An 18,328-nucleotide genomic window follows, 5' to 3' on the forward strand; every position below is an offset into this window, starting at 1 on the left:
AATCATGAGAGTACTGAGAACAATTGTACACCAGTAAATTGGACAATTCAGAAGAAATGGATAAATTACTAGAAATGTACAATCTCTCAAGACTAAATCTAACAAACACCTCAGAGCTAGAAAAAATCATGAGAGTACTGAGAACAATTATACACCAGTAAAATGGACAATTCAGAAGAAATGGATAAATTACTAGTAATGTACAATCTCTCAAGACTAAATCAATAAGAAATACAAAATATGAATAGACTGTAATGAACTGAATCAGTAACTTAAATAAACTCCAAACAAACAAAAGTCCAGGACCAGATGGCTTTATAGGTGAAACCCACAAAACATTAAAAGAAGACTTAACACCTATTTTTCTCAAAGCACTCACAAATATTAAAGAGAAAGGAACACTCTCTATTTTATTCAATGAGGTATCAGCCTGATACCAAAACCAGACAAAGACACCACAAAAAAGAAAACTATAGAACAATATCACTGATGAACATAGGTGCAAAAATCCTCAACAAAATATTAGCAAAACAAATTAAACAATATATTTTAAAAATCCATACACCAAGATCAAGTGGGATTTATTCCAAAGGTACAAGGATATTTCAATATCTGTAAGTCAAATATCATGATATATCATAATAACAAATTCAAGAGTTTAAAAATTGTGAAATGCAGAAAAAGCTTTTGATAAAACCCAACATCACTATGACACCTCAACATAATAAAGTCCATGTCTGACAAGCCCATAGCTAATATACTCAATCATGAAAATCTGAAAGCTTTTCCTCTAAGATCAGGAACAAAACAAGGATCCTCACTTTCATCACTTTTATTTGACATAGTATTGGAAGTCCTAGTGAGATTAATCAGACAAAAAATAAGTAAAAGGAAATAAAAATGGCAAAAGTACAACTGTCACTGTTGCGTGTAACATGATATTATATATAGAATATCCTAAAGAGGCTACCAAAAAACTATTAGAAGTAATAAATGAATTCAGCAAAGTTGCAAGAAAAAAAAACTAATATACAGAAATCTGCTGCATTTCTATACACTGACAAACTATCAGAAATAAAAATTAAGAAAACAATCCAATTTACAACTGCATCAAAAAGAATAAAATACCGAGAAATAAATCTAACCAAGCTGGTAAAAAACCTCTACTCAGAAAACTATAGGACACTGATGAGAGAAACTAAAGATGATATAAACAGATGGAAAGAAACTGTGTACATAGATAATAGGAATTAATATTGTTAAAATGACCATATTACCCAAAGCAATCTACAGATTTAATGCAATCCCTTATCAAAATACCAATGGCATTTTTCACAGAACTAAAATAAATAATGCTAAAATGTTTATGGAACCACAAAAGACCTGAATAGCCAACAATCTTGAGAAAGAAAAACAAGACAGGTGATATCACACTCCCTGATTTCAAACTCTATGACACAACAACATAACGTAACCAAAACGGTATGTTCCTAGTACAAACACAGACACAGAGATCGGAAAAACACAACAGCCAGTGTAGTACCAAACCCACGTGTCCATGGTCAAGTAATGTAAGACAAAGAAGGAGGATATACAATAGGAAAAAGACAGCCTCTTCAATACATTGTGGTGGGAAATGGACAACCACATGGAAAAGAATCGAACTGGACCTCTTTCTCACACCATATACAAAAATAAATTGAAAAATCAATTCAAGACTTAAATGTAAGACCTAAAGCTATAAAACTCCCAGAAGAAAACAGAGGCAGTAATGCTCATTTGACAGTGGTCTTAGCAATATTTTTTAAAATATCTCCTCAGGAAACCAGGGGGGAACAAAATGAACAAACAGGACTATATCAAACTAAAAAGCTTTTCACAGGGCAGGAAACTACTACTAACAAAATGAAAAGCCTACTGAACAGGAGAAAATATTCACAAAAAATATATACGATAAAGGACCAATATTCAAAGTAGACAAAGAACTTACACAACTCAACATCTGAAAAGCAAACAACACATTTAAAAAATGGGCAGAATATATGAATAGATATTTTTTCAAAGAAGACATACAGATGGCCAACAGGCACATGAAAAAATCCTCAACATTACTAATCATCAGGAAATGCTAATCAAAACCATGAGATATCACCTCACACTTATGATAAAAAAGACAAGAGATAACCGTGTGAGAGGATGTGGAGAAAAGAGAACCCTCATACAATGTTGGCTGGAATGTAAACTGGTGCAGCCACTATGTAAAGTACTATAGAGGGTCCTCAAAAAATTAAAGACAGAACTACCATAGGGTCTAGAAATCTCACTTCTGAGTTTTTTCCTGAAGAAAACAAAAACTCTAATTCAAAAAGATACATGCACCCCATGTTCACCGCAATTATTTACAACAGCCAAGATATGGCAGCAATCTAAGTGCCCATCAATAGATGAATAGGTGAAGATATGGTTTTATACACAAAATAGTATTACCCAAAAAGTGAAAATTTGCCAATTACAACACGGATGGACCTACAACACAGTACTAAGCTAAGTGAAATGAGTCAGACAGAGAAAGTCAAGTACCACTTGACTTCTCTTATATGTGGAATATAAAAAACAAAACAAATGAACCAACTGATGCTAAAGCTGAAACTCCAGTACTTTGGCCACCTCATGTGAAGAGTTGACTCATTGGAAAAGACTCTGATGCTGGGAGGGATTGGGGGCAGGAGGAGAAGGGGACGACAGAGGATGAGATGGCTGGATGGCATCACTGACTCGATGGACGTGAGTCTGAGTGAACTCCAGGAGTTGGTGATGGACAGGGAGGCCTGGCATGCTGTGATTCATGGAGTCACAAGGAGTCAGACGCGACTGAGTGACTGAACTGAACTGAAGCTGAGAGACCCACAGATACAGAGAACAAACAGGTAGCTGCCATAGGGAAGAGGGTTAGGGGGATGAATGAAATAGGTGAGGAAGATAAACAGATACAAACTTTCAGTTACAAAATAAGTGAGTTATAAGGATGAAATGTACAGTCTGGGGAATATTGTCAATAATATTGTAATGACTTTGTACAGTGATAGATGATAACTAGGTTTATCAAGGTGATCATTTTGTAATGTACAGAAATACTGAATTACTATATTTTGCACCTGGAACTAACATAATGTTGCAGATAATTATTCTTCAATTTTTAAAATTAACTATAAAATTAAATCTTTATAGACAGAAACTGAGGAGGGGGAGGCGAGGGGGAAAAAATTATCATTTGGCCAAAATCTCAAGTTGTGTAACTACCATTAGAGATAATTTTTATCACCATGTACAATCAGAAAATCGTCCAGTTAACAACAGCCACACTCAAATAACTAGCTTCTGAAAATTTGCAAATCAATGACAACCCCAAGTTTCTAAAAGTCAGCCAATTAGTGACAGCCACAGCTTCTAGACAGGAGTCAGTAAGTGCTTCAATCCACTAAGGAGGATTCTGAAAGTGAGACCAACAAGTATTCTACCTCAACTAACTGCACCAACACAACTGAAAGCCTGTCTATACCTAAACAGTCTCCTTTCTGAAAGCCCATGGGTCCCTGCGCGCTAGGCTTCCCAAAACTTATATAAGATTAGCTGGCTTTCTTCAGAAAGACTGGGTTTACAATTGGCCCTTACAAGCAAATTATAAGGTCATCATTTGTTTTGAGTAACATATCAAGTTCAGTTTATAGTTTGTTCACAAGTTCACAATCTTTTCAACAGTTCAGTTCTTTTATGATTAGTTATGAGTTTAGACTTCTGACAGTTTCACTGACACAGCCGCAAGATTTTCAATTCAATATTTTCAATTCTTTAAATGTTTTTAAACTATTATCTACATTTTTATTTGCATATATTTAAATCCCAAAATGCCAAAACGCAAGTGTAAATATTGTAATGAATATTTTGAACAGTAGAAATTTCTCAACTGAAGAGAAGTTCCTTTTTGAAGTTCTTTGTATGGTCTGCAATTGTTCTAAACATCAAACTTGGTGGAAAGTCAAATATAAACCTGCATATACTAATGGCTAAGCAAAAGAAATAAATGATTTCCTCATATAATGCCAAAGAAGGTGATATAACAAATTTGGGGGATTAAGGAAAATTCAGAGGAAGAAGATATAAGAAATTGTCGCAGGCACAAGAATAGTTTTTCACACTGTATATCATCAGTCTTTCTGCCCAAATGACTAAATGCACAACTACCATAAGTATTTATTTCAAAATTGTAAGCAAATTTTCAAGTGCCAGATTAAAATCCACTGCAACAGTTAAAGAATGAAACAGCTCCCTTTGCAATTACAGAAACATGAAAGATGGACGTGTGTCACCTTGTTGGAGCACAGCCATAGGTGCAAGTAATCACTATGCAGAAAAGAAAATTTTCTTTTTGTTTTTCCATAGTATTTTTCTAGTGAAACAAAAAAGAGCCTTGCTCACAAGGTTTCGCAAGTAAAATAACTTCCAGATGAGACTTAGACAACAGGAAACTTTCGCAGAGATTCTCTTATTGAGTTGAATTAATAAGTAAAATACATGGTTTTGGGTGGAGAAAATAGTGATGACATGTTTAAGATCATCTGACAATCAAAGTGGAATAACTATGGTTCAGGCATCCCAAATGGAGTCAGGTGTCCACCAGTGGATGGGGTTTCAGACAAATTCTTGCATCACTGAGAATATGAATTTTCTGAACTGTATCAAACTCAAGGACACCACCAACCATTTTCAAAACCGTATCTGCTAGCAGCTGCTGGATGCAACCCGGTAGTTTCACGGGCCCCCTCTCTTTTTCCCAGCTATGTAATCATTTCAAACTCCAACCCAGATTCTTGCTTAATGGACACCCTTACTTCTTGCCAGCTCCAATCCTAATTCTTAACAATTTATGGAACCTAGTAGCTTTCTTACACCATTTTGTAGTCTGGTGGAACATATTTCAAGTGCTTCTTGGATCTGTGTCTCCCAGGCTGCAGTCCTAACAAACACCAAATAAATGCTTTTTTTTTTTTTTTTATGCCTCAACACCTCTCATCAAAATGTTCCTCCTTGTGAACCTGGTCTGAGCACTCAGCTCTGCCTCCAAGAACTGAATTATTGCCCAACATCAGCAGCTATGGTCTTGATACTAAAAGCAATTTCACACAATTTAAGAAATATAAATATTATTTCCCAATTACATTATTTCCTGGATCTTTGATTGCCTCAGACGTTGAAATCTTTTCAGGAATTGTGGTCTGCACAAACTTTTTATGAAGATCTAAAAGAAAAACAAGCAAAGTTATTCTGATACTCGTAATCTTACATTTTCATTTCTAAATCCAATTCTTCATGTGTTTGTCTACATTACCAACGTTTTTGCGTGTAATATATGCATTTGCTTTCCCTTTCTCCTGTCTTTTGGTCCTTCTTACCCATGCATTTCTTAACCCTTTATAATCTTAAGGTTTGATTCTCTCTCTTTTCCTATCTTTAGGCAGGCATTTTGACTAAGTATCAGTAACAAATTACACTGACCTAAGAGATATGGAAATTTAAAAAGTGGAATGCATCAAGAAACTGGGACCATTTACAAGGGAAAAAAAGATACAGAATACTGAAGACAAAGGTGATCTGCAATTTTCCACGGAGAAGGTGGAGGACTGCAGTTACCAAGGAGGAACTCATTGATAAATGGCTTCTTCATGGAGGTGCAATTATTTCTAGAAGAGCAAAAGTCTGAATGTCAAAAAGACCACATCTTTCCTTTTTTCCCATTTTACAGACAAGGAAATCACCCAGAGAAATGAAAAGGTTTTCGCGCTGACGCTGCCTCTGCCTCCTTGGCTGCAGACCTCGAGGCCAAGGGTCAGACGGGGTGGAAGGGAGTTCTGGGGCCCGACTCTGGACCGAAAAGGGCAGTCCTCCAACCCGAGAAGGCAAGGTTCTGGACTTACTGGGGCCTCCGTGCAGTCCCCTGAGGACGGTGAGAAGGACCAGAAGAAGGAACATGGCTCCGCTGACCTGGAGCCACACTGGCCCAACAGTGACGGTTGAGGCGTTGCGGCGAATGGGGGCCCAGCGCGGGTGGGAGATGGCCGCGCCGCGCGAAGAAAAGGCTGGGAGCAGCTCCTGGTTGCCTCCGGGAGGGCGCACCTAGCGTTCAGCTGGTGGGCAGCCGCGGCTGAGGAGAGAGCATTCGGTTTCTTGTGAAGGAAGGAAAAGCTGCGCAAGTTACAGTTCTCACATGAGGCTGGTTGGTGGTGCCTGGTTTTGGTTGTATCTTTGACTTGGATTGACGGTTTTTGAAGTAGTTTCCAATTACAGTGAGGAGAAGGTGCAAAGGTAATGTATCATAATGCCATTTGCTAAAAATGGCTTTTTCTTACATTACCTGCTGCTGCTGCTAAGTCCCTTCAGTCGTGTCCGACTCTGTGCTACCCCATAGACCGCAGCCCACCAGGCTCCACCATCCCTGGGATTCTCCAGGCAAGAATACTGGAGTAGGTTGCCATTTCCTTCTCTGTTACATTACCTGGTGACTAATAAATATCAGATAACCTCAGATATGCAGATGACACCACCCTTATGGAAGAAAGTGAAGAAGAACTAAAGAGCCTCTTGATGCAAGTGAAAGCCTCTTGATGAGAGTGAAAAAGTTGGCTTAAAGCTCAACATTAAGTAAACTAAGATCATGGCATCTGGTCCCATCACTTCATGGCAAATAGATGGGGAAATAGTGGAAACAGTGGCTGACTTTATTTTGGGGGGCTCCAAAATTACTGCAGATGGTGATTGCAGCCATGAAATTAAAAGACGCTTACTTCTTGGAAGGAAAGTTATGACCAACCTAGATAGCATATTAAAAAGCAGAGACATTACTTTGTCAACAAAGGTCCATCTAGTCAAGGCTACAGTTTTTCCAGTAGTCATGTATGGATGTGAGAATTGGACTATAAAGAAAGCTGAGTGCTGAAGAATTGATGCTTTTGAACTGTGGTGTTGGAGAAGACTCTTGAGAGTCCCTTGAACTGCAAGGAGTTACAACCAGTCCATCCTAAAGGAAATCAGTCCTGGGTGTTCATTGGAGAGACTGATGTTGAAGCTGAAACTCCAATACTTTGGCCACCTGATGCGAAGAGTCAACTCATTTGAAAAGACCCTGATGTTGGGAAAGGTTGAAAGCAGAAGGAGAAGGGGATGACAGAGGATGAGATGGTTAGATAGCATCACTGACTCAATAGACATGAGTTTGGGTAAACTCTGGGAGTTGGTGATGGACAGGGAGGCCTGGCGTGCTGCGGTTCATGGGGTCGCAAAGAGTCAGACACGACTGAGCAACTGAACTAAACTGAATAAATATCAGCATGCTTTTTAAATTCCCAAATATTCAGGAATTAATAAGGAACAGAGAATTCCCGACAGATCCAAAACAGCACACAGGAAGCCTCCTGTTAAACGTTTCCTGACATAACACTAACAAATAATTCTTTAAAATAACCAAGTGGCAAGAAATAAAATCACAAGTCTTATTATAAATAGTAGCATAGACACTTATTACCCACTCCAGTGTTCTTGCCTGGAGAATCCCAGGGACCGGGGAGCCTGGTGGGCTGCCATCTATGGGGTGACACAGAGTCGGACACGACTGAAGTGACTTAGCAGCAGCAGCAGCAGACACTTATTGCTCCAATTGACAAACTCTCCCAGGATGAAAGGATTAAAAAAAATAGAAAAGACAAAACTATAATTAAGAGATAAGGAGTAGAGAAGTGTTAATAATAGTATTTTCCAGAAGGAGAAAAATTAAAATAATTAGAAGAAAATTAATTAAAGGGATAATGGGAAAACTCTTTCTCTTAATTTGAAAAATAAGAGAATGGCTTTAGAAAGGACCCAAGTATTAAAAAGTTAAGAGAAAAGTGAAAAACAAGGAGAGGACATTTGCAAAGTTTAATACCAACCAGGAATTACTATCTATGATATCCAACATACCTGAGCACCCCCGTCTACATACACACACACACACACACACACACACACAAATAGACAAAAGTATGGGAGGAGACAGAAGGGGACAAAAAAATCCAGTAGCAATATAGGAAAACATTATGAATACTTTTTTTTCATAAAGCATGATAAGTAAATGCCTAAAAGGATATAAAGAGATCTTTAGGCTAAATAGTAATCACAAATGAGCAAATTAAAACAACAATGATATATCACTTTCTATCCAATAAATTAGCAAAAATTAGGATGGTGAATTGGAGAAGGCAATGGCACCCCACTCCAGTACTCTTGCCTGGAAAATCCCATGGATGGAGGAGCCTGGTAGGCTGCAGTCCATGGGATTGCGAAGAGTCGGACACAACTGAGTGACTTCACGTTCATGCATTGGTGAAGGAAATGGCAACCCACTCCAGTGTTCTTGCCTGGAGAATCCCAGGGACGGGGAGCCTGGTGGGCTGCTGTCTATGGGGTCGTACAGAGTTGGACACGACTGTAGTGACTTTGCAGCTTAGCAGCAGGGTGGCGAATAGCATCAAGTGCAGGTAAGAATGAAGAGAAACATAAGACTTGGTTTGTAGGCATGTAAGCAGTAATAACCATTCCAGAGAACAATCTGGCAGTTTTCCAAGAAATTTTTTTTTTAATATATTCTGTGATTTACCAAGTCCAGCCGTGGGGATGACATCTGGTAAAGATTACACTAATGTGTAGTCTGATTCTTCACACAGAAAACAATTATAAATGCCTGGCAAAATACCTTTAAAAACCCAAAGGACCTGGAAAATGACCAAAGGCAGACACGAACTTGAATAGAGTTTACTCTTGGAAGATTACCTTTACATCTAGTAAGAGCTAAGAGTTTGTGTGGCTTTCTTGCCTGGTCATGTTCCACAACTACAACAGCTCAGGCAGGGAAAAACTGCATGCAGCCTCAATGGGAGCAGATCACACAGCATATGAAAAAATATTAATATAAAGCAGAAGATGCTTGTTATGGATTCCATCTTCTTAAATTTAAGACTTGTTTTCTGACCTGTTTGGGGAATGTTTGGGGAATATATAATCAAGAATGTGCATTCTTCTGCTTTGGGTGAAAAGTTCTGTACATGCCTGTTGGGTCCACATTGTCTGTACTGCTGTTCAAGTCTGCTGTTTATTGATTCTGTGTGTTTTACCTATTATTTAAAATAGGGTACTGAAATCTCCTACTATTATTGCATTGCTGTCAATTTCTTCTTTCAGATTTGTCTATACTTGTTTTATACACAAGGTGCTCTGATTTGGGGTGCATGTATATTTACAATTGTTATATCTTTCTGTTGAATTTATCCTTTTATCATTGTGTCATGATCTTTTTTTTGGCTCTAGAGGCGGTTTTTGATGTGAAGTCTGCTTCATCTGATTTAAATATAACCACTCCTTTCTTTTGGTTATCATTTGTGGGCAATATCTTTTTCTTCCTCCGGCTTTAAGCCTATGTATACCTTCAGTCTAAAGTGAGTTTCCTGTCAATAGCATACAGTGGGAGTTTGCTCTCATTTTTAATCATTCAGCCACTCTGTATCTTTTTATCGAGACGTTTAACCCACTCTCATTTAAAGTAATTATTGATGGGGAAGGATTTATTATTGTCATTTTATTAACAGTTTTGTATTTGTCTTGTAGTTGGTCACTCTCTTCTCTTGTTATAGCAAACTAAAAAGCTCTTCACAGCAAAGGATACAGTTAACAAATGAAAAAGCAACATACAGAATGGGAAAAATACTTGCAAATCATATATTTGAGAAGGGGTTAATAACAAAAGTATACTTGGAATTCATGTAAAACTCAATAGCCAAAAAAATCACAAATATTCCACTTACAAAATGGGCAAAATGAGCTGAATAGACATTTTTCTGAAGAAGACATATAATTACCAACAGATACATGAAAAAGTGTTGAACATCACTAATTATCAGGGAAATACGAATAAAAACCACAACAAGATAAAGTCTTACAACTTTTAGAATGGATATTACCAAAAAGATAAACAGGACAAGTATTATCAAGTGTGTGTGTGGAGAAATTGGAACTGCAGTATGCTGTGGAAGAGAGAATATAAGCTGGTACAGCCATTAGGAAAAGCGGTATGGCAGTTTATCAAAAATTAAAAATAGAATACCATATGATCCAGCAGTCTTACCTCTGGGCATATATCAGGAGTAAATTAAGTCAGTATCTCAAAGAAATATATGCATACCTATGTTCTTTGCAGCATAATTCATAATAGACAAGATATGGAAATAACCTGTGTCCATAACAGACAAATGGATAAAGAAAACATGATATATTTATTCAGCTGTGAAAAAGAAGGAAATCTCACCCTACTCACTCCTGCCCTTTCTCAATCCTGCCATTTGTGACAACATGGATAAACACAGAGGACATTTGCAAAGTTAGTTAAGACACAGAAAGATAAATACTGTATAATCTCATTTATATATGAGATTTCAAAAAGAATGTTCATAAGCTTTACTTGACATTTACATATTTGACAACTACAAAACGTGCATTTTTAGTGCACATGGAACATTCACCAAAATAGACCATAGAGTGGATCATAGCAAAACAATAGTTTCAGAGTATGAGAATTATGCAAGTATGTTCTCTGACCATGACTAAATTAAGAAAAGATGAAACTGAAAATATCCAAATATTCAGAAATGAAACAACATACTTCTAAGAAATCCATAATTCTGAGATCAAACTAACACATCAGAACTTGTGAGATGTAGCTAAAGAGATTCATAGAGCAAATATATATCTTTAAATAAATTAGAAAAGATTTAAAAACAATGAGCTAAACTTTCCCCTCAAGAATCCAGGAAATGAGCAAATTTTAAGACATAAATCAATGAAACAGAAAACAAAGATGCATATAGTATCACCATAGTTAGGAATGAAAGAAGGGACATAACTTTAGCTCCTATAGACACTGTAAAGGATATTACGAACAACTTTATGTCAAAAGATTGACCATTAAATGAAAAGGATAAGCTGCTTTAAAATTACCACTTCTGAAAAAAAATCACAATAAATGGAAAGTCTAAACAGTTCTCTGTTAAAGATATTGAATCCATAATTTAAAATCTTCCCACAAAAAAAAATCTAGTTTCATTGATGAATTTTGCCAAATATTTATTGAAAAACTGAACAATTTAATACATAGTTTCAGAAAAAGGAAAATGAGAGATATTTTTCCTAACTCAATTTATCAATCTTTGTATCAAACTCTGATAAGGTATTAATCTTTGCTCCTGAGACCAAAGCCCAAGCTCTCTGGGTCCTTCTGTCTTCTGGGATTCATCCTGTGGGTCACTCAACCGAGGGGCATGAGAAAGGTGGCAAGCAGAATGTGAGGCCTGAGCAAGCACAGTTTACCTTAGCCCTGGTTCTGCAGTTGTGGGGAGGGAGAGGGGGCAAATAGCTGTATTAACTGAGATCTGCATGCAGTCAGCCAAGTCCAGTGAGAAGGACCAGGAGGAGGAACACAGTCCACACACATATCCTTCCCTGAGTAACAGCAGTTGATGCATATCCCCAGCCGCTAGGGGCCTAGGCAATAAACCCAAGTGGGTGGTGGGGAGAGCTGTGGAGAAGAGCTCAGGGAGTCATGGAAGTTCAGATTGACTGTCTTCAGTCAAAGGCCCTGACATGGCAAAATTATGCCTCGGAGTGGGAGAGGAAATAAAAACAGACACTCCTGCAAATTGGTCCATCTTGGTTTATTGTTTTCCATCAGCTGTGACCAGGGAAGAAAAGGTCGAATTTTCATTTCTCAGTGAGACCCCGAGTGATATCCATTGCCTTCTGAAGGAATTGTTAGTTACTGTGGAAGAGAACAAAGACACATGTGCTTCAGTTCAGTCAGTCATTTCAGTCGCTCAGTTGTGTCCGACTCTTTACGACCCCATGAATCGCAGCACACCAGGCCTCCTTGTCCATCACCAACTCCCAGAGTTCACCCAAACTCATGTGCATCGAGTCAGTGATGCCATCCAGCCATCTCATCGTCTGTCATCCCCTTCTCCTCCTGCCCAAAATCCCTCCCAGCATCAGGGTCTTTTCCAATGAATCAACTCTTCCCATGAGGTGGCCAAAGTATTGGAGTTTCAGCCTCAGCATCAGTCCTTCCAATGAACACCCAGGACTAGTCTCCTTTAGGATGGACCGGTTGGATCTCCTTGCAGTCCAAGGGACTCGCAAGAGTGTTCTCTGCTTAGCTACGGATAAACAAGTAAATTACCTTCCACTGAAAAAACATGCAGTTGGCATACTGCCAAATGAAAAATTCATATGGTAAAAAAAAAAGAATTCTAGGAATAAATTTTATAATTATGCTTATGAAATTACTAAACTGTGAGTAACTTATTAGCTAGCAATTGTGATTTCTGGAGAAGCATCATATTTAATGAGAAGTACTTGCAAATGAGAAAATCTAACATTTTTTCCACATACAACAAAATGTTCTTGAATATAACAAGTTAAATCTTTGCATTGTTTTTAGAAATTTAAATACATATCAATTTTACTTTTTCCATATCTTGGAGCCAATCATTTTTTATTTTTTCATATTGTAAACAGTGTTTTGGTTTTGGTACTTGTAAACTCACAGGCCTTAGCATTTTGCCTATAGTACCTAATGGATAAAGTGAGTGACTTAATCATGAATTCATTTAATAAACTAATTTGCATATCATGTATCTTATTAGAGTCAACGACCCAGATAATCATGATGGTGTGATCACTGACCTAGAGCCAGACATCCTGGAATCTGAAGTCAAGTGGGCCTTAGAAAGCATCACTGCGAACAAAGCTAGTGGAGGTGATGGAATTCCAGTGGAGCTATTCCAAATCCTGAAAGATGATGCTGTGAAAGTGCTGCACTCAATAGGCCAGCAAATTTGGAAAACTCAGCAGTGGCCACAGGACTGGAAAAGGTCAGTTTTCATTCCAATCCCAAAGAAAGGCAATGCCAAAGAATGCTCAAACTACCACACAATTGCACTCATCTCACACGCTAGTAAAGGAATGCTCAAAATTCTCCAAGCCAGGCTTCAGCAATATGTGAACCGTGAACTTCCTGATGTTCAAGCTGGTTTTAGAAAAGGCAGAGGAACCAGAGATCAAATTGCCAACATCCGCTGGATCATGGAAAAAGCAAGAGAATTCCAGAAAAACATCTATTTCTGTTTTATTGACTATGCCAAAGCCTTTGACTGTGTGGATCACAATAAACTGTGGAAAATTCTTCAAGAGATGGGAATACCAGACCACCTGATCTGCCTCTTGAGAAACTTGTATGCAGGTCAGGAAGCAACAGTTAGAACTGGACATGGAACAACAGACTGGTTCCAAATAGGAAAAGGAGTTCATCAAGGCTGTATATTGTCACCCTGCTTATTTAACTTATATGCAGAGTACATCATGAGAAACGTTGGACTGGAAGAAACACAAGCTGGAATCAAGATCTCCGGGAGAAATATCAATAACCTCAGATATGCAGATGACACCACCCTTATGGAAGAAAGTGAAGAGGAACTCAAAAGCCTCTTAATGAAAGTGAAAGTGGAGAGTGAAAAAGTTGGCTTAAAGCTCAACATTCAGAAAACGAAGATCATGGCATCCAGTCCCATCACTTCATGGGAAATAGATGGGGAAACAGTGGAAACAGTGTCAGACTTTATTTTGGGGGGCTCCAAAATCACTGCAGATGGTGACTGCAGCCATGAAATTAAAAGACGCTTACTCCTTGGAAGGAAAGTTATGACCAACCTAGATAGCATATTCAAAAGCAGAGACATTACTTTGCCAACAAAGGTTCATCTAGTCAAGGCTATGGTTTTTCCTGTGGTCACGTATAGATGTGAGAGCTGGACTGTGAAGAAGGTTGAGCGCCAAAGAATTGATGCTTTTGAACTGTGGTGTTGGAGAAGACTCTTGAGAGTCCCTTGGACTGTAAGGAGATCCAACCGGTCCATTCTGAAGGAGATCAGCCCTGGGATTTCTTTGGAAGGAATGATGCTAAAGCTGAAACTCCAGTACTTTGGCCACCTCATGTGAAGAGTTGACTCACTGGAAAAGACTCTGATGCTGGGAGGGATTGGGGGCAAGAGGAGAAGGGGACAACAGAGGATGAGATGGCTGGATGGCATCACTGACTCGATGGACGTGAGCCTCAGTGAACTCCAGGAGTTGGTGATGGACAGGGAGGCCTGGTGTGCTGCAATTTATGGGGCCGCAAAGAGTCGGACATGACTGAGCGACTGATCTGATCTGATCTGATCTAATTTCATTTTATCCACAAAAGCAAGTTCCCAACAAACTTATAAGAATTTTATTAAACTGAAGAAAAGAGACTAAAGGTCTTTTAAAAACGATTTAAATACTCAGTAATCAAGGTTAGTAAAGATTAATGCATTATTTTTGGTGAAGTACTTTACCAATTCACCCATAAATATTTCGGAATTAGTTGTGGATTATAAGCCTCATTTTAATTTAAAGCATATTTATTTTAAGAGATAGTTCCTAATATATTTGCCTACTATTAAGTGTTTCACTGCTTTTCTGTGATTTGGATCTAAATAAATTTAAACTTGAGACAATACACTCTGAAAAAAATAGATTGTTACAGCAGTTTCTTGTTTCCCTTCAAATTGCAGTAAAAAAGGAAATATCTGCTACATTTTTAATACTCATTATTATCAAAAGTCAAAACCAAACTCTTGAGCCTCTTTTCTACTTTTATATCCACAGATTTCTTATTTCTGATCCCCCAACCAAAAGAATGAAAGAGTAAAAATATAAGTTGAAAATAAATTAACTGAGTTTAATCAACAGAGAACATAAAATAGGTAGTAAGATTACGGAGAGAATTCAGTGATAAGAGTGGCATAAGTTTACCCTTCCTATCCTTTCCTACCTCTGCTATTTTATATCTTCAAAACTTAAGGGAGATTTTGCTTACTACTCTGACCATGAAACTGCCCTATTTAGCTTAGTAGAAAGTGAAGTGTTAGTCATTCATTCGTGTCTGACTCTGCGACCCCATGGACTGTAGCCCTCCAGGCTCCTCTGTCCATGGGATTCTCCAGGCAAGAATACTGGACTGGGTTAATACAGTTAGTTCTCCCTCAAACCAATAAAGGGATTTGTATATCTGGATTTGTCAGACTACTGTATATATAACCCATCTGATTTCTGGCTTAAAAAAATTTTTTTTCTCCTGGTAGTGTTTACCTGAGGAGTTGGTTCTATCAACATCTCCCACTGGTTTTCAAACTTTTTAAAATAGTGAAAAAAGGAAAACATAATGGGTGCTATAACAGTGAGGCAGAGCAAATATGTCTGCTAGCTTATTAAATTTAACAGAAAGAATAATCCAAGAATGGTTTTTGGTTTATGCTAAACACAAGGACTGGATGAAGCACAAGCTGGAATCAAGATTGCTAGGAGAAATATCAATAACCTCAGATATACAGATGACACCACACTTATAGCAGAAAGAGAAGAAGAACTAAAGAGCCTCTTGATGAAAGTGAAAGAGGAAAGTGAAAAAGTTGGCTTAAAACTCAACATTCAGAAAACTAAGATCATGGCATCTAGTCCTATCACTTCATGTCTAATAGATGGGCAAAAAATGGAAACAGTGACACTTTATTTTGGGGGGCTCCAGAATCACTGCAGATGGTAACTGCAGCTAAGAAATTAAAAGATGCTTGCTCCTTGGAAGAAAAGTCATGACCAACCTAGACAGCATATTAAAAAGCAGAAACATTACTTTGCCAACAAAGGTCCATCTAGTCAAAGCTATGGTTTTTCCAGTAGTCATGTTTGGATGTGAGAGCTGGACTATACAGAAAGCTGAGCACTGAAGAATTGATGCTTTTGAACTGTGGCATTGGAGAAGACTCTTGAGAGTCCCTTGGACTGCAAGGAGATCCAACCAGTCCATCCTAAAGGAAATCAGTCCTGAATATTCATTGGAAGGACTGATGTTGAAGCTGAAACTCCAATACTTTGGCCACCTGATGCGAAGAACTGACTCTTCTGAAAAGACCCTGATGCTGGGAAAGATTGAAGGTGGGAGAAGAAGGGGACGACAGAGGATGAGGTGGTTGGATGACCAACTCAATGAACATGAGTTTGAGTAAGCTCCGGGAGTTAGTGATGGACAGGGAGGCCTGGCATGCTGCAGTCCATGGGACCACAAAGAGTTGGACGCAACTGAGCAACTGAACTGAAACACAAGCTAGACTAATGGGTTAACACTCCAGACCACACACTTCAAATGTGATATATATTGTCCTAGGATGGTGATTATCCCTGTCTTGAATACCACTTCCAGTAGAAGATGACTATGCAAATGACATATTCTACCATGAGAGATAATGTGAGGGGACAGTTGGAGTTATAACGTCAATCATGTGTGTATGTGAAGTTCAAGATGTATGTGATATTCATCCACTACACAAGTATTTAGTGAGCATTTACTTCCTAGGTGCTAACCACAAGTTGGTTAGCAAAGTACGCATGGTCATTATATTCAAGCAATTTCAGAGCTTATTGGCAAAGTAATGCACTAGGGGAGCATCAGTTTGGAAGTATTAGTGTTTGAGCTGCTGCTGCTGCTACTTCTGCTAAGTCGCTTCAGTCATGTCCGACTCTGCGACCCCATAGACGGCAGCCCACCAGGCTCCGCCCTTCCTGGGATTCTCTAGGCAAGAACACTGGAGTGGGTTGCCATTTCCTTCTCCAATGCATCAAAGTGAAAAGTGAAAGTGAAGTCGCTCAGAGGTGTCTCACTCTTCGCAACCCCATGGACTGCAGCCTACCAGGCTCCTCCATCCATGGTATTTTCCAGGCAAGAGTACTGGAGTGGGTTGCCATTGCCTTCTCCAAGAAAGTGAAAGTGAAGTCGCTCAGTAGTGTCCGACTCTTTGGGACCCTGTAGGCTGTAGCCCACCAGGCTCCTCTGTCCATGGGATTCTCTAGGCAAGAGTACTGGAGTGGGTTGCCAGTTCCTTTTCCAGGGAGTGTTTGAGCACTATATTACAGATCTGTCGGTAATGGTGAGAGTGGAGGCAATAAAGAACATCTGCCTTTTTCTTCACACTTAGTTTGGAGGAAGCAATGTCTGTAAAAGAGTAACTATGTTAGGAGACATTATTAAAAAAAAAAAAAGGAACAAAATAAAGGAAATAGAAATGTCAACAGCTTCCTGAATGGAGGGAGTGACGTCATCAGGGAGGATGGAAACTGTCTAATGCAGTGGTGCAGCCTGAAAACCACCTGTGGGTATAAAGTAGATTTTGGAATACCAGTGGATTGAATGTAAATAAAAGAAGACACTTTAAGGGAAATGCCAAGCAGTACAAGTAAATGAAAACTCTATAAGGGAGAAAAGAAGATTAGCAGATCAGTAAATATTTGATGACTTTGGAAGAATCACAAGACCACATAGGAAACTGAAAACTCACGAGAACTCTGTATTAACACAATTGTGGGCTGTTGGATTGGGGTGGGGAGTGTGAAACATGTAGAATTTCAGTTTGTTTATAATAACTGTCTCTTAGATAAACTCCTCTTAAGAGTGGAAATAATTTACTCAGTTGTTCATATTGAGTTTTTGAGTATAAATGTGATCTAAAAATAAATAAATATTTCTCTTTGTGTATTTCATCATAAAACATGCACAAAAAATGCTCCGATTCTGTTAATTTCACAAAATAATTATAAATATCTTGTCTCTCATTAGACTTAACTAGTTTTTCCCTATGTATCAAAAAAGTAGGCAACCAATAAAAATTTAGTAAACTGAAGAAAAGACTAAGTTCATTAATATTCATTCCCAGAATGGAAAATATTAATAAGCTGTTTTTACTACAGTACTTCATCAATTGTAGCTGCTCAAAAATATTAAGCAATTATTTGTTCATTTTCAACTTTGACTTACTTATAAAAAACATTTCCTAAGTCACTTACCTGCTGCGATTTGTTTGGGGACTACTTTCTGACTTCGATCTAAATAAAAATAAAAATGTCTAAAGTTAATACGAAGAAACATGCCTACCTTAAGAATGACAATCAAGCCATTTTATACCTGAACTACTCTAGTTGAAATGTACATATTCCAGTGGGTTATGCTATCATCCCTCACTCCGTGTAGGTGAATTAATATCCTAGAAGAGATGAATTATGTTGACAAGGTTCCAGGATGAGAGAGAGTATGAGAGGGAGAAATGGAGGCAGTTAAAGCGTTATA

The 18,328-nt window shown here is 38.2% G+C and overlaps 2 protein-coding genes across 2 annotated transcripts in view; both read right to left on the reverse strand.

Moving 5' to 3' along the window:
• The window catches only part of LOC129644378 (disintegrin and metalloproteinase domain-containing protein 5-like), a 166,720-nt gene extending 160,693 nt beyond the window's left edge, over positions 1-6,027 (reverse strand). Inside the window, exons 1-2 of the mRNA XM_055570041.1 lie at positions 5,814-6,027; positions 5,217-5,296 (exon numbers count right to left, since the gene is read on the reverse strand). Of these exons, the coding sequence (XP_055426016.1) occupies positions 5,217-5,296; positions 5,814-6,027 (294 nt within the window). The remainder of the gene's footprint in view (positions 1-5,216; positions 5,297-5,813) is intronic.
• Positions 6,028-11,777: 5,750 nt separating this feature from the next.
• The window catches only part of ADAM32 (ADAM metallopeptidase domain 32), a 177,634-nt gene continuing 171,083 nt past the window's right edge, over positions 11,778-18,328 (reverse strand). Inside the window, exons 21-22 of the mRNA XM_055567028.1 lie at positions 18,049-18,087; positions 11,778-11,893 (exon numbers count right to left, since the gene is read on the reverse strand). Coding sequence (XP_055423003.1) covers positions 11,887-11,893; positions 18,049-18,087 — 46 coding nt within the window. The 3' untranslated portion in view covers positions 11,778-11,886. The remainder of the gene's footprint in view (positions 11,894-18,048; positions 18,088-18,328) is intronic.

The sequence above is a fragment of the Bubalus kerabau genome, chromosome 2 (genome assembly GCF_029407905.1).
Source record: "Bubalus kerabau isolate K-KA32 ecotype Philippines breed swamp buffalo chromosome 2, PCC_UOA_SB_1v2, whole genome shotgun sequence".
Taxonomy (NCBI): domain Eukaryota; kingdom Metazoa; phylum Chordata; class Mammalia; order Artiodactyla; family Bovidae; genus Bubalus; species Bubalus kerabau.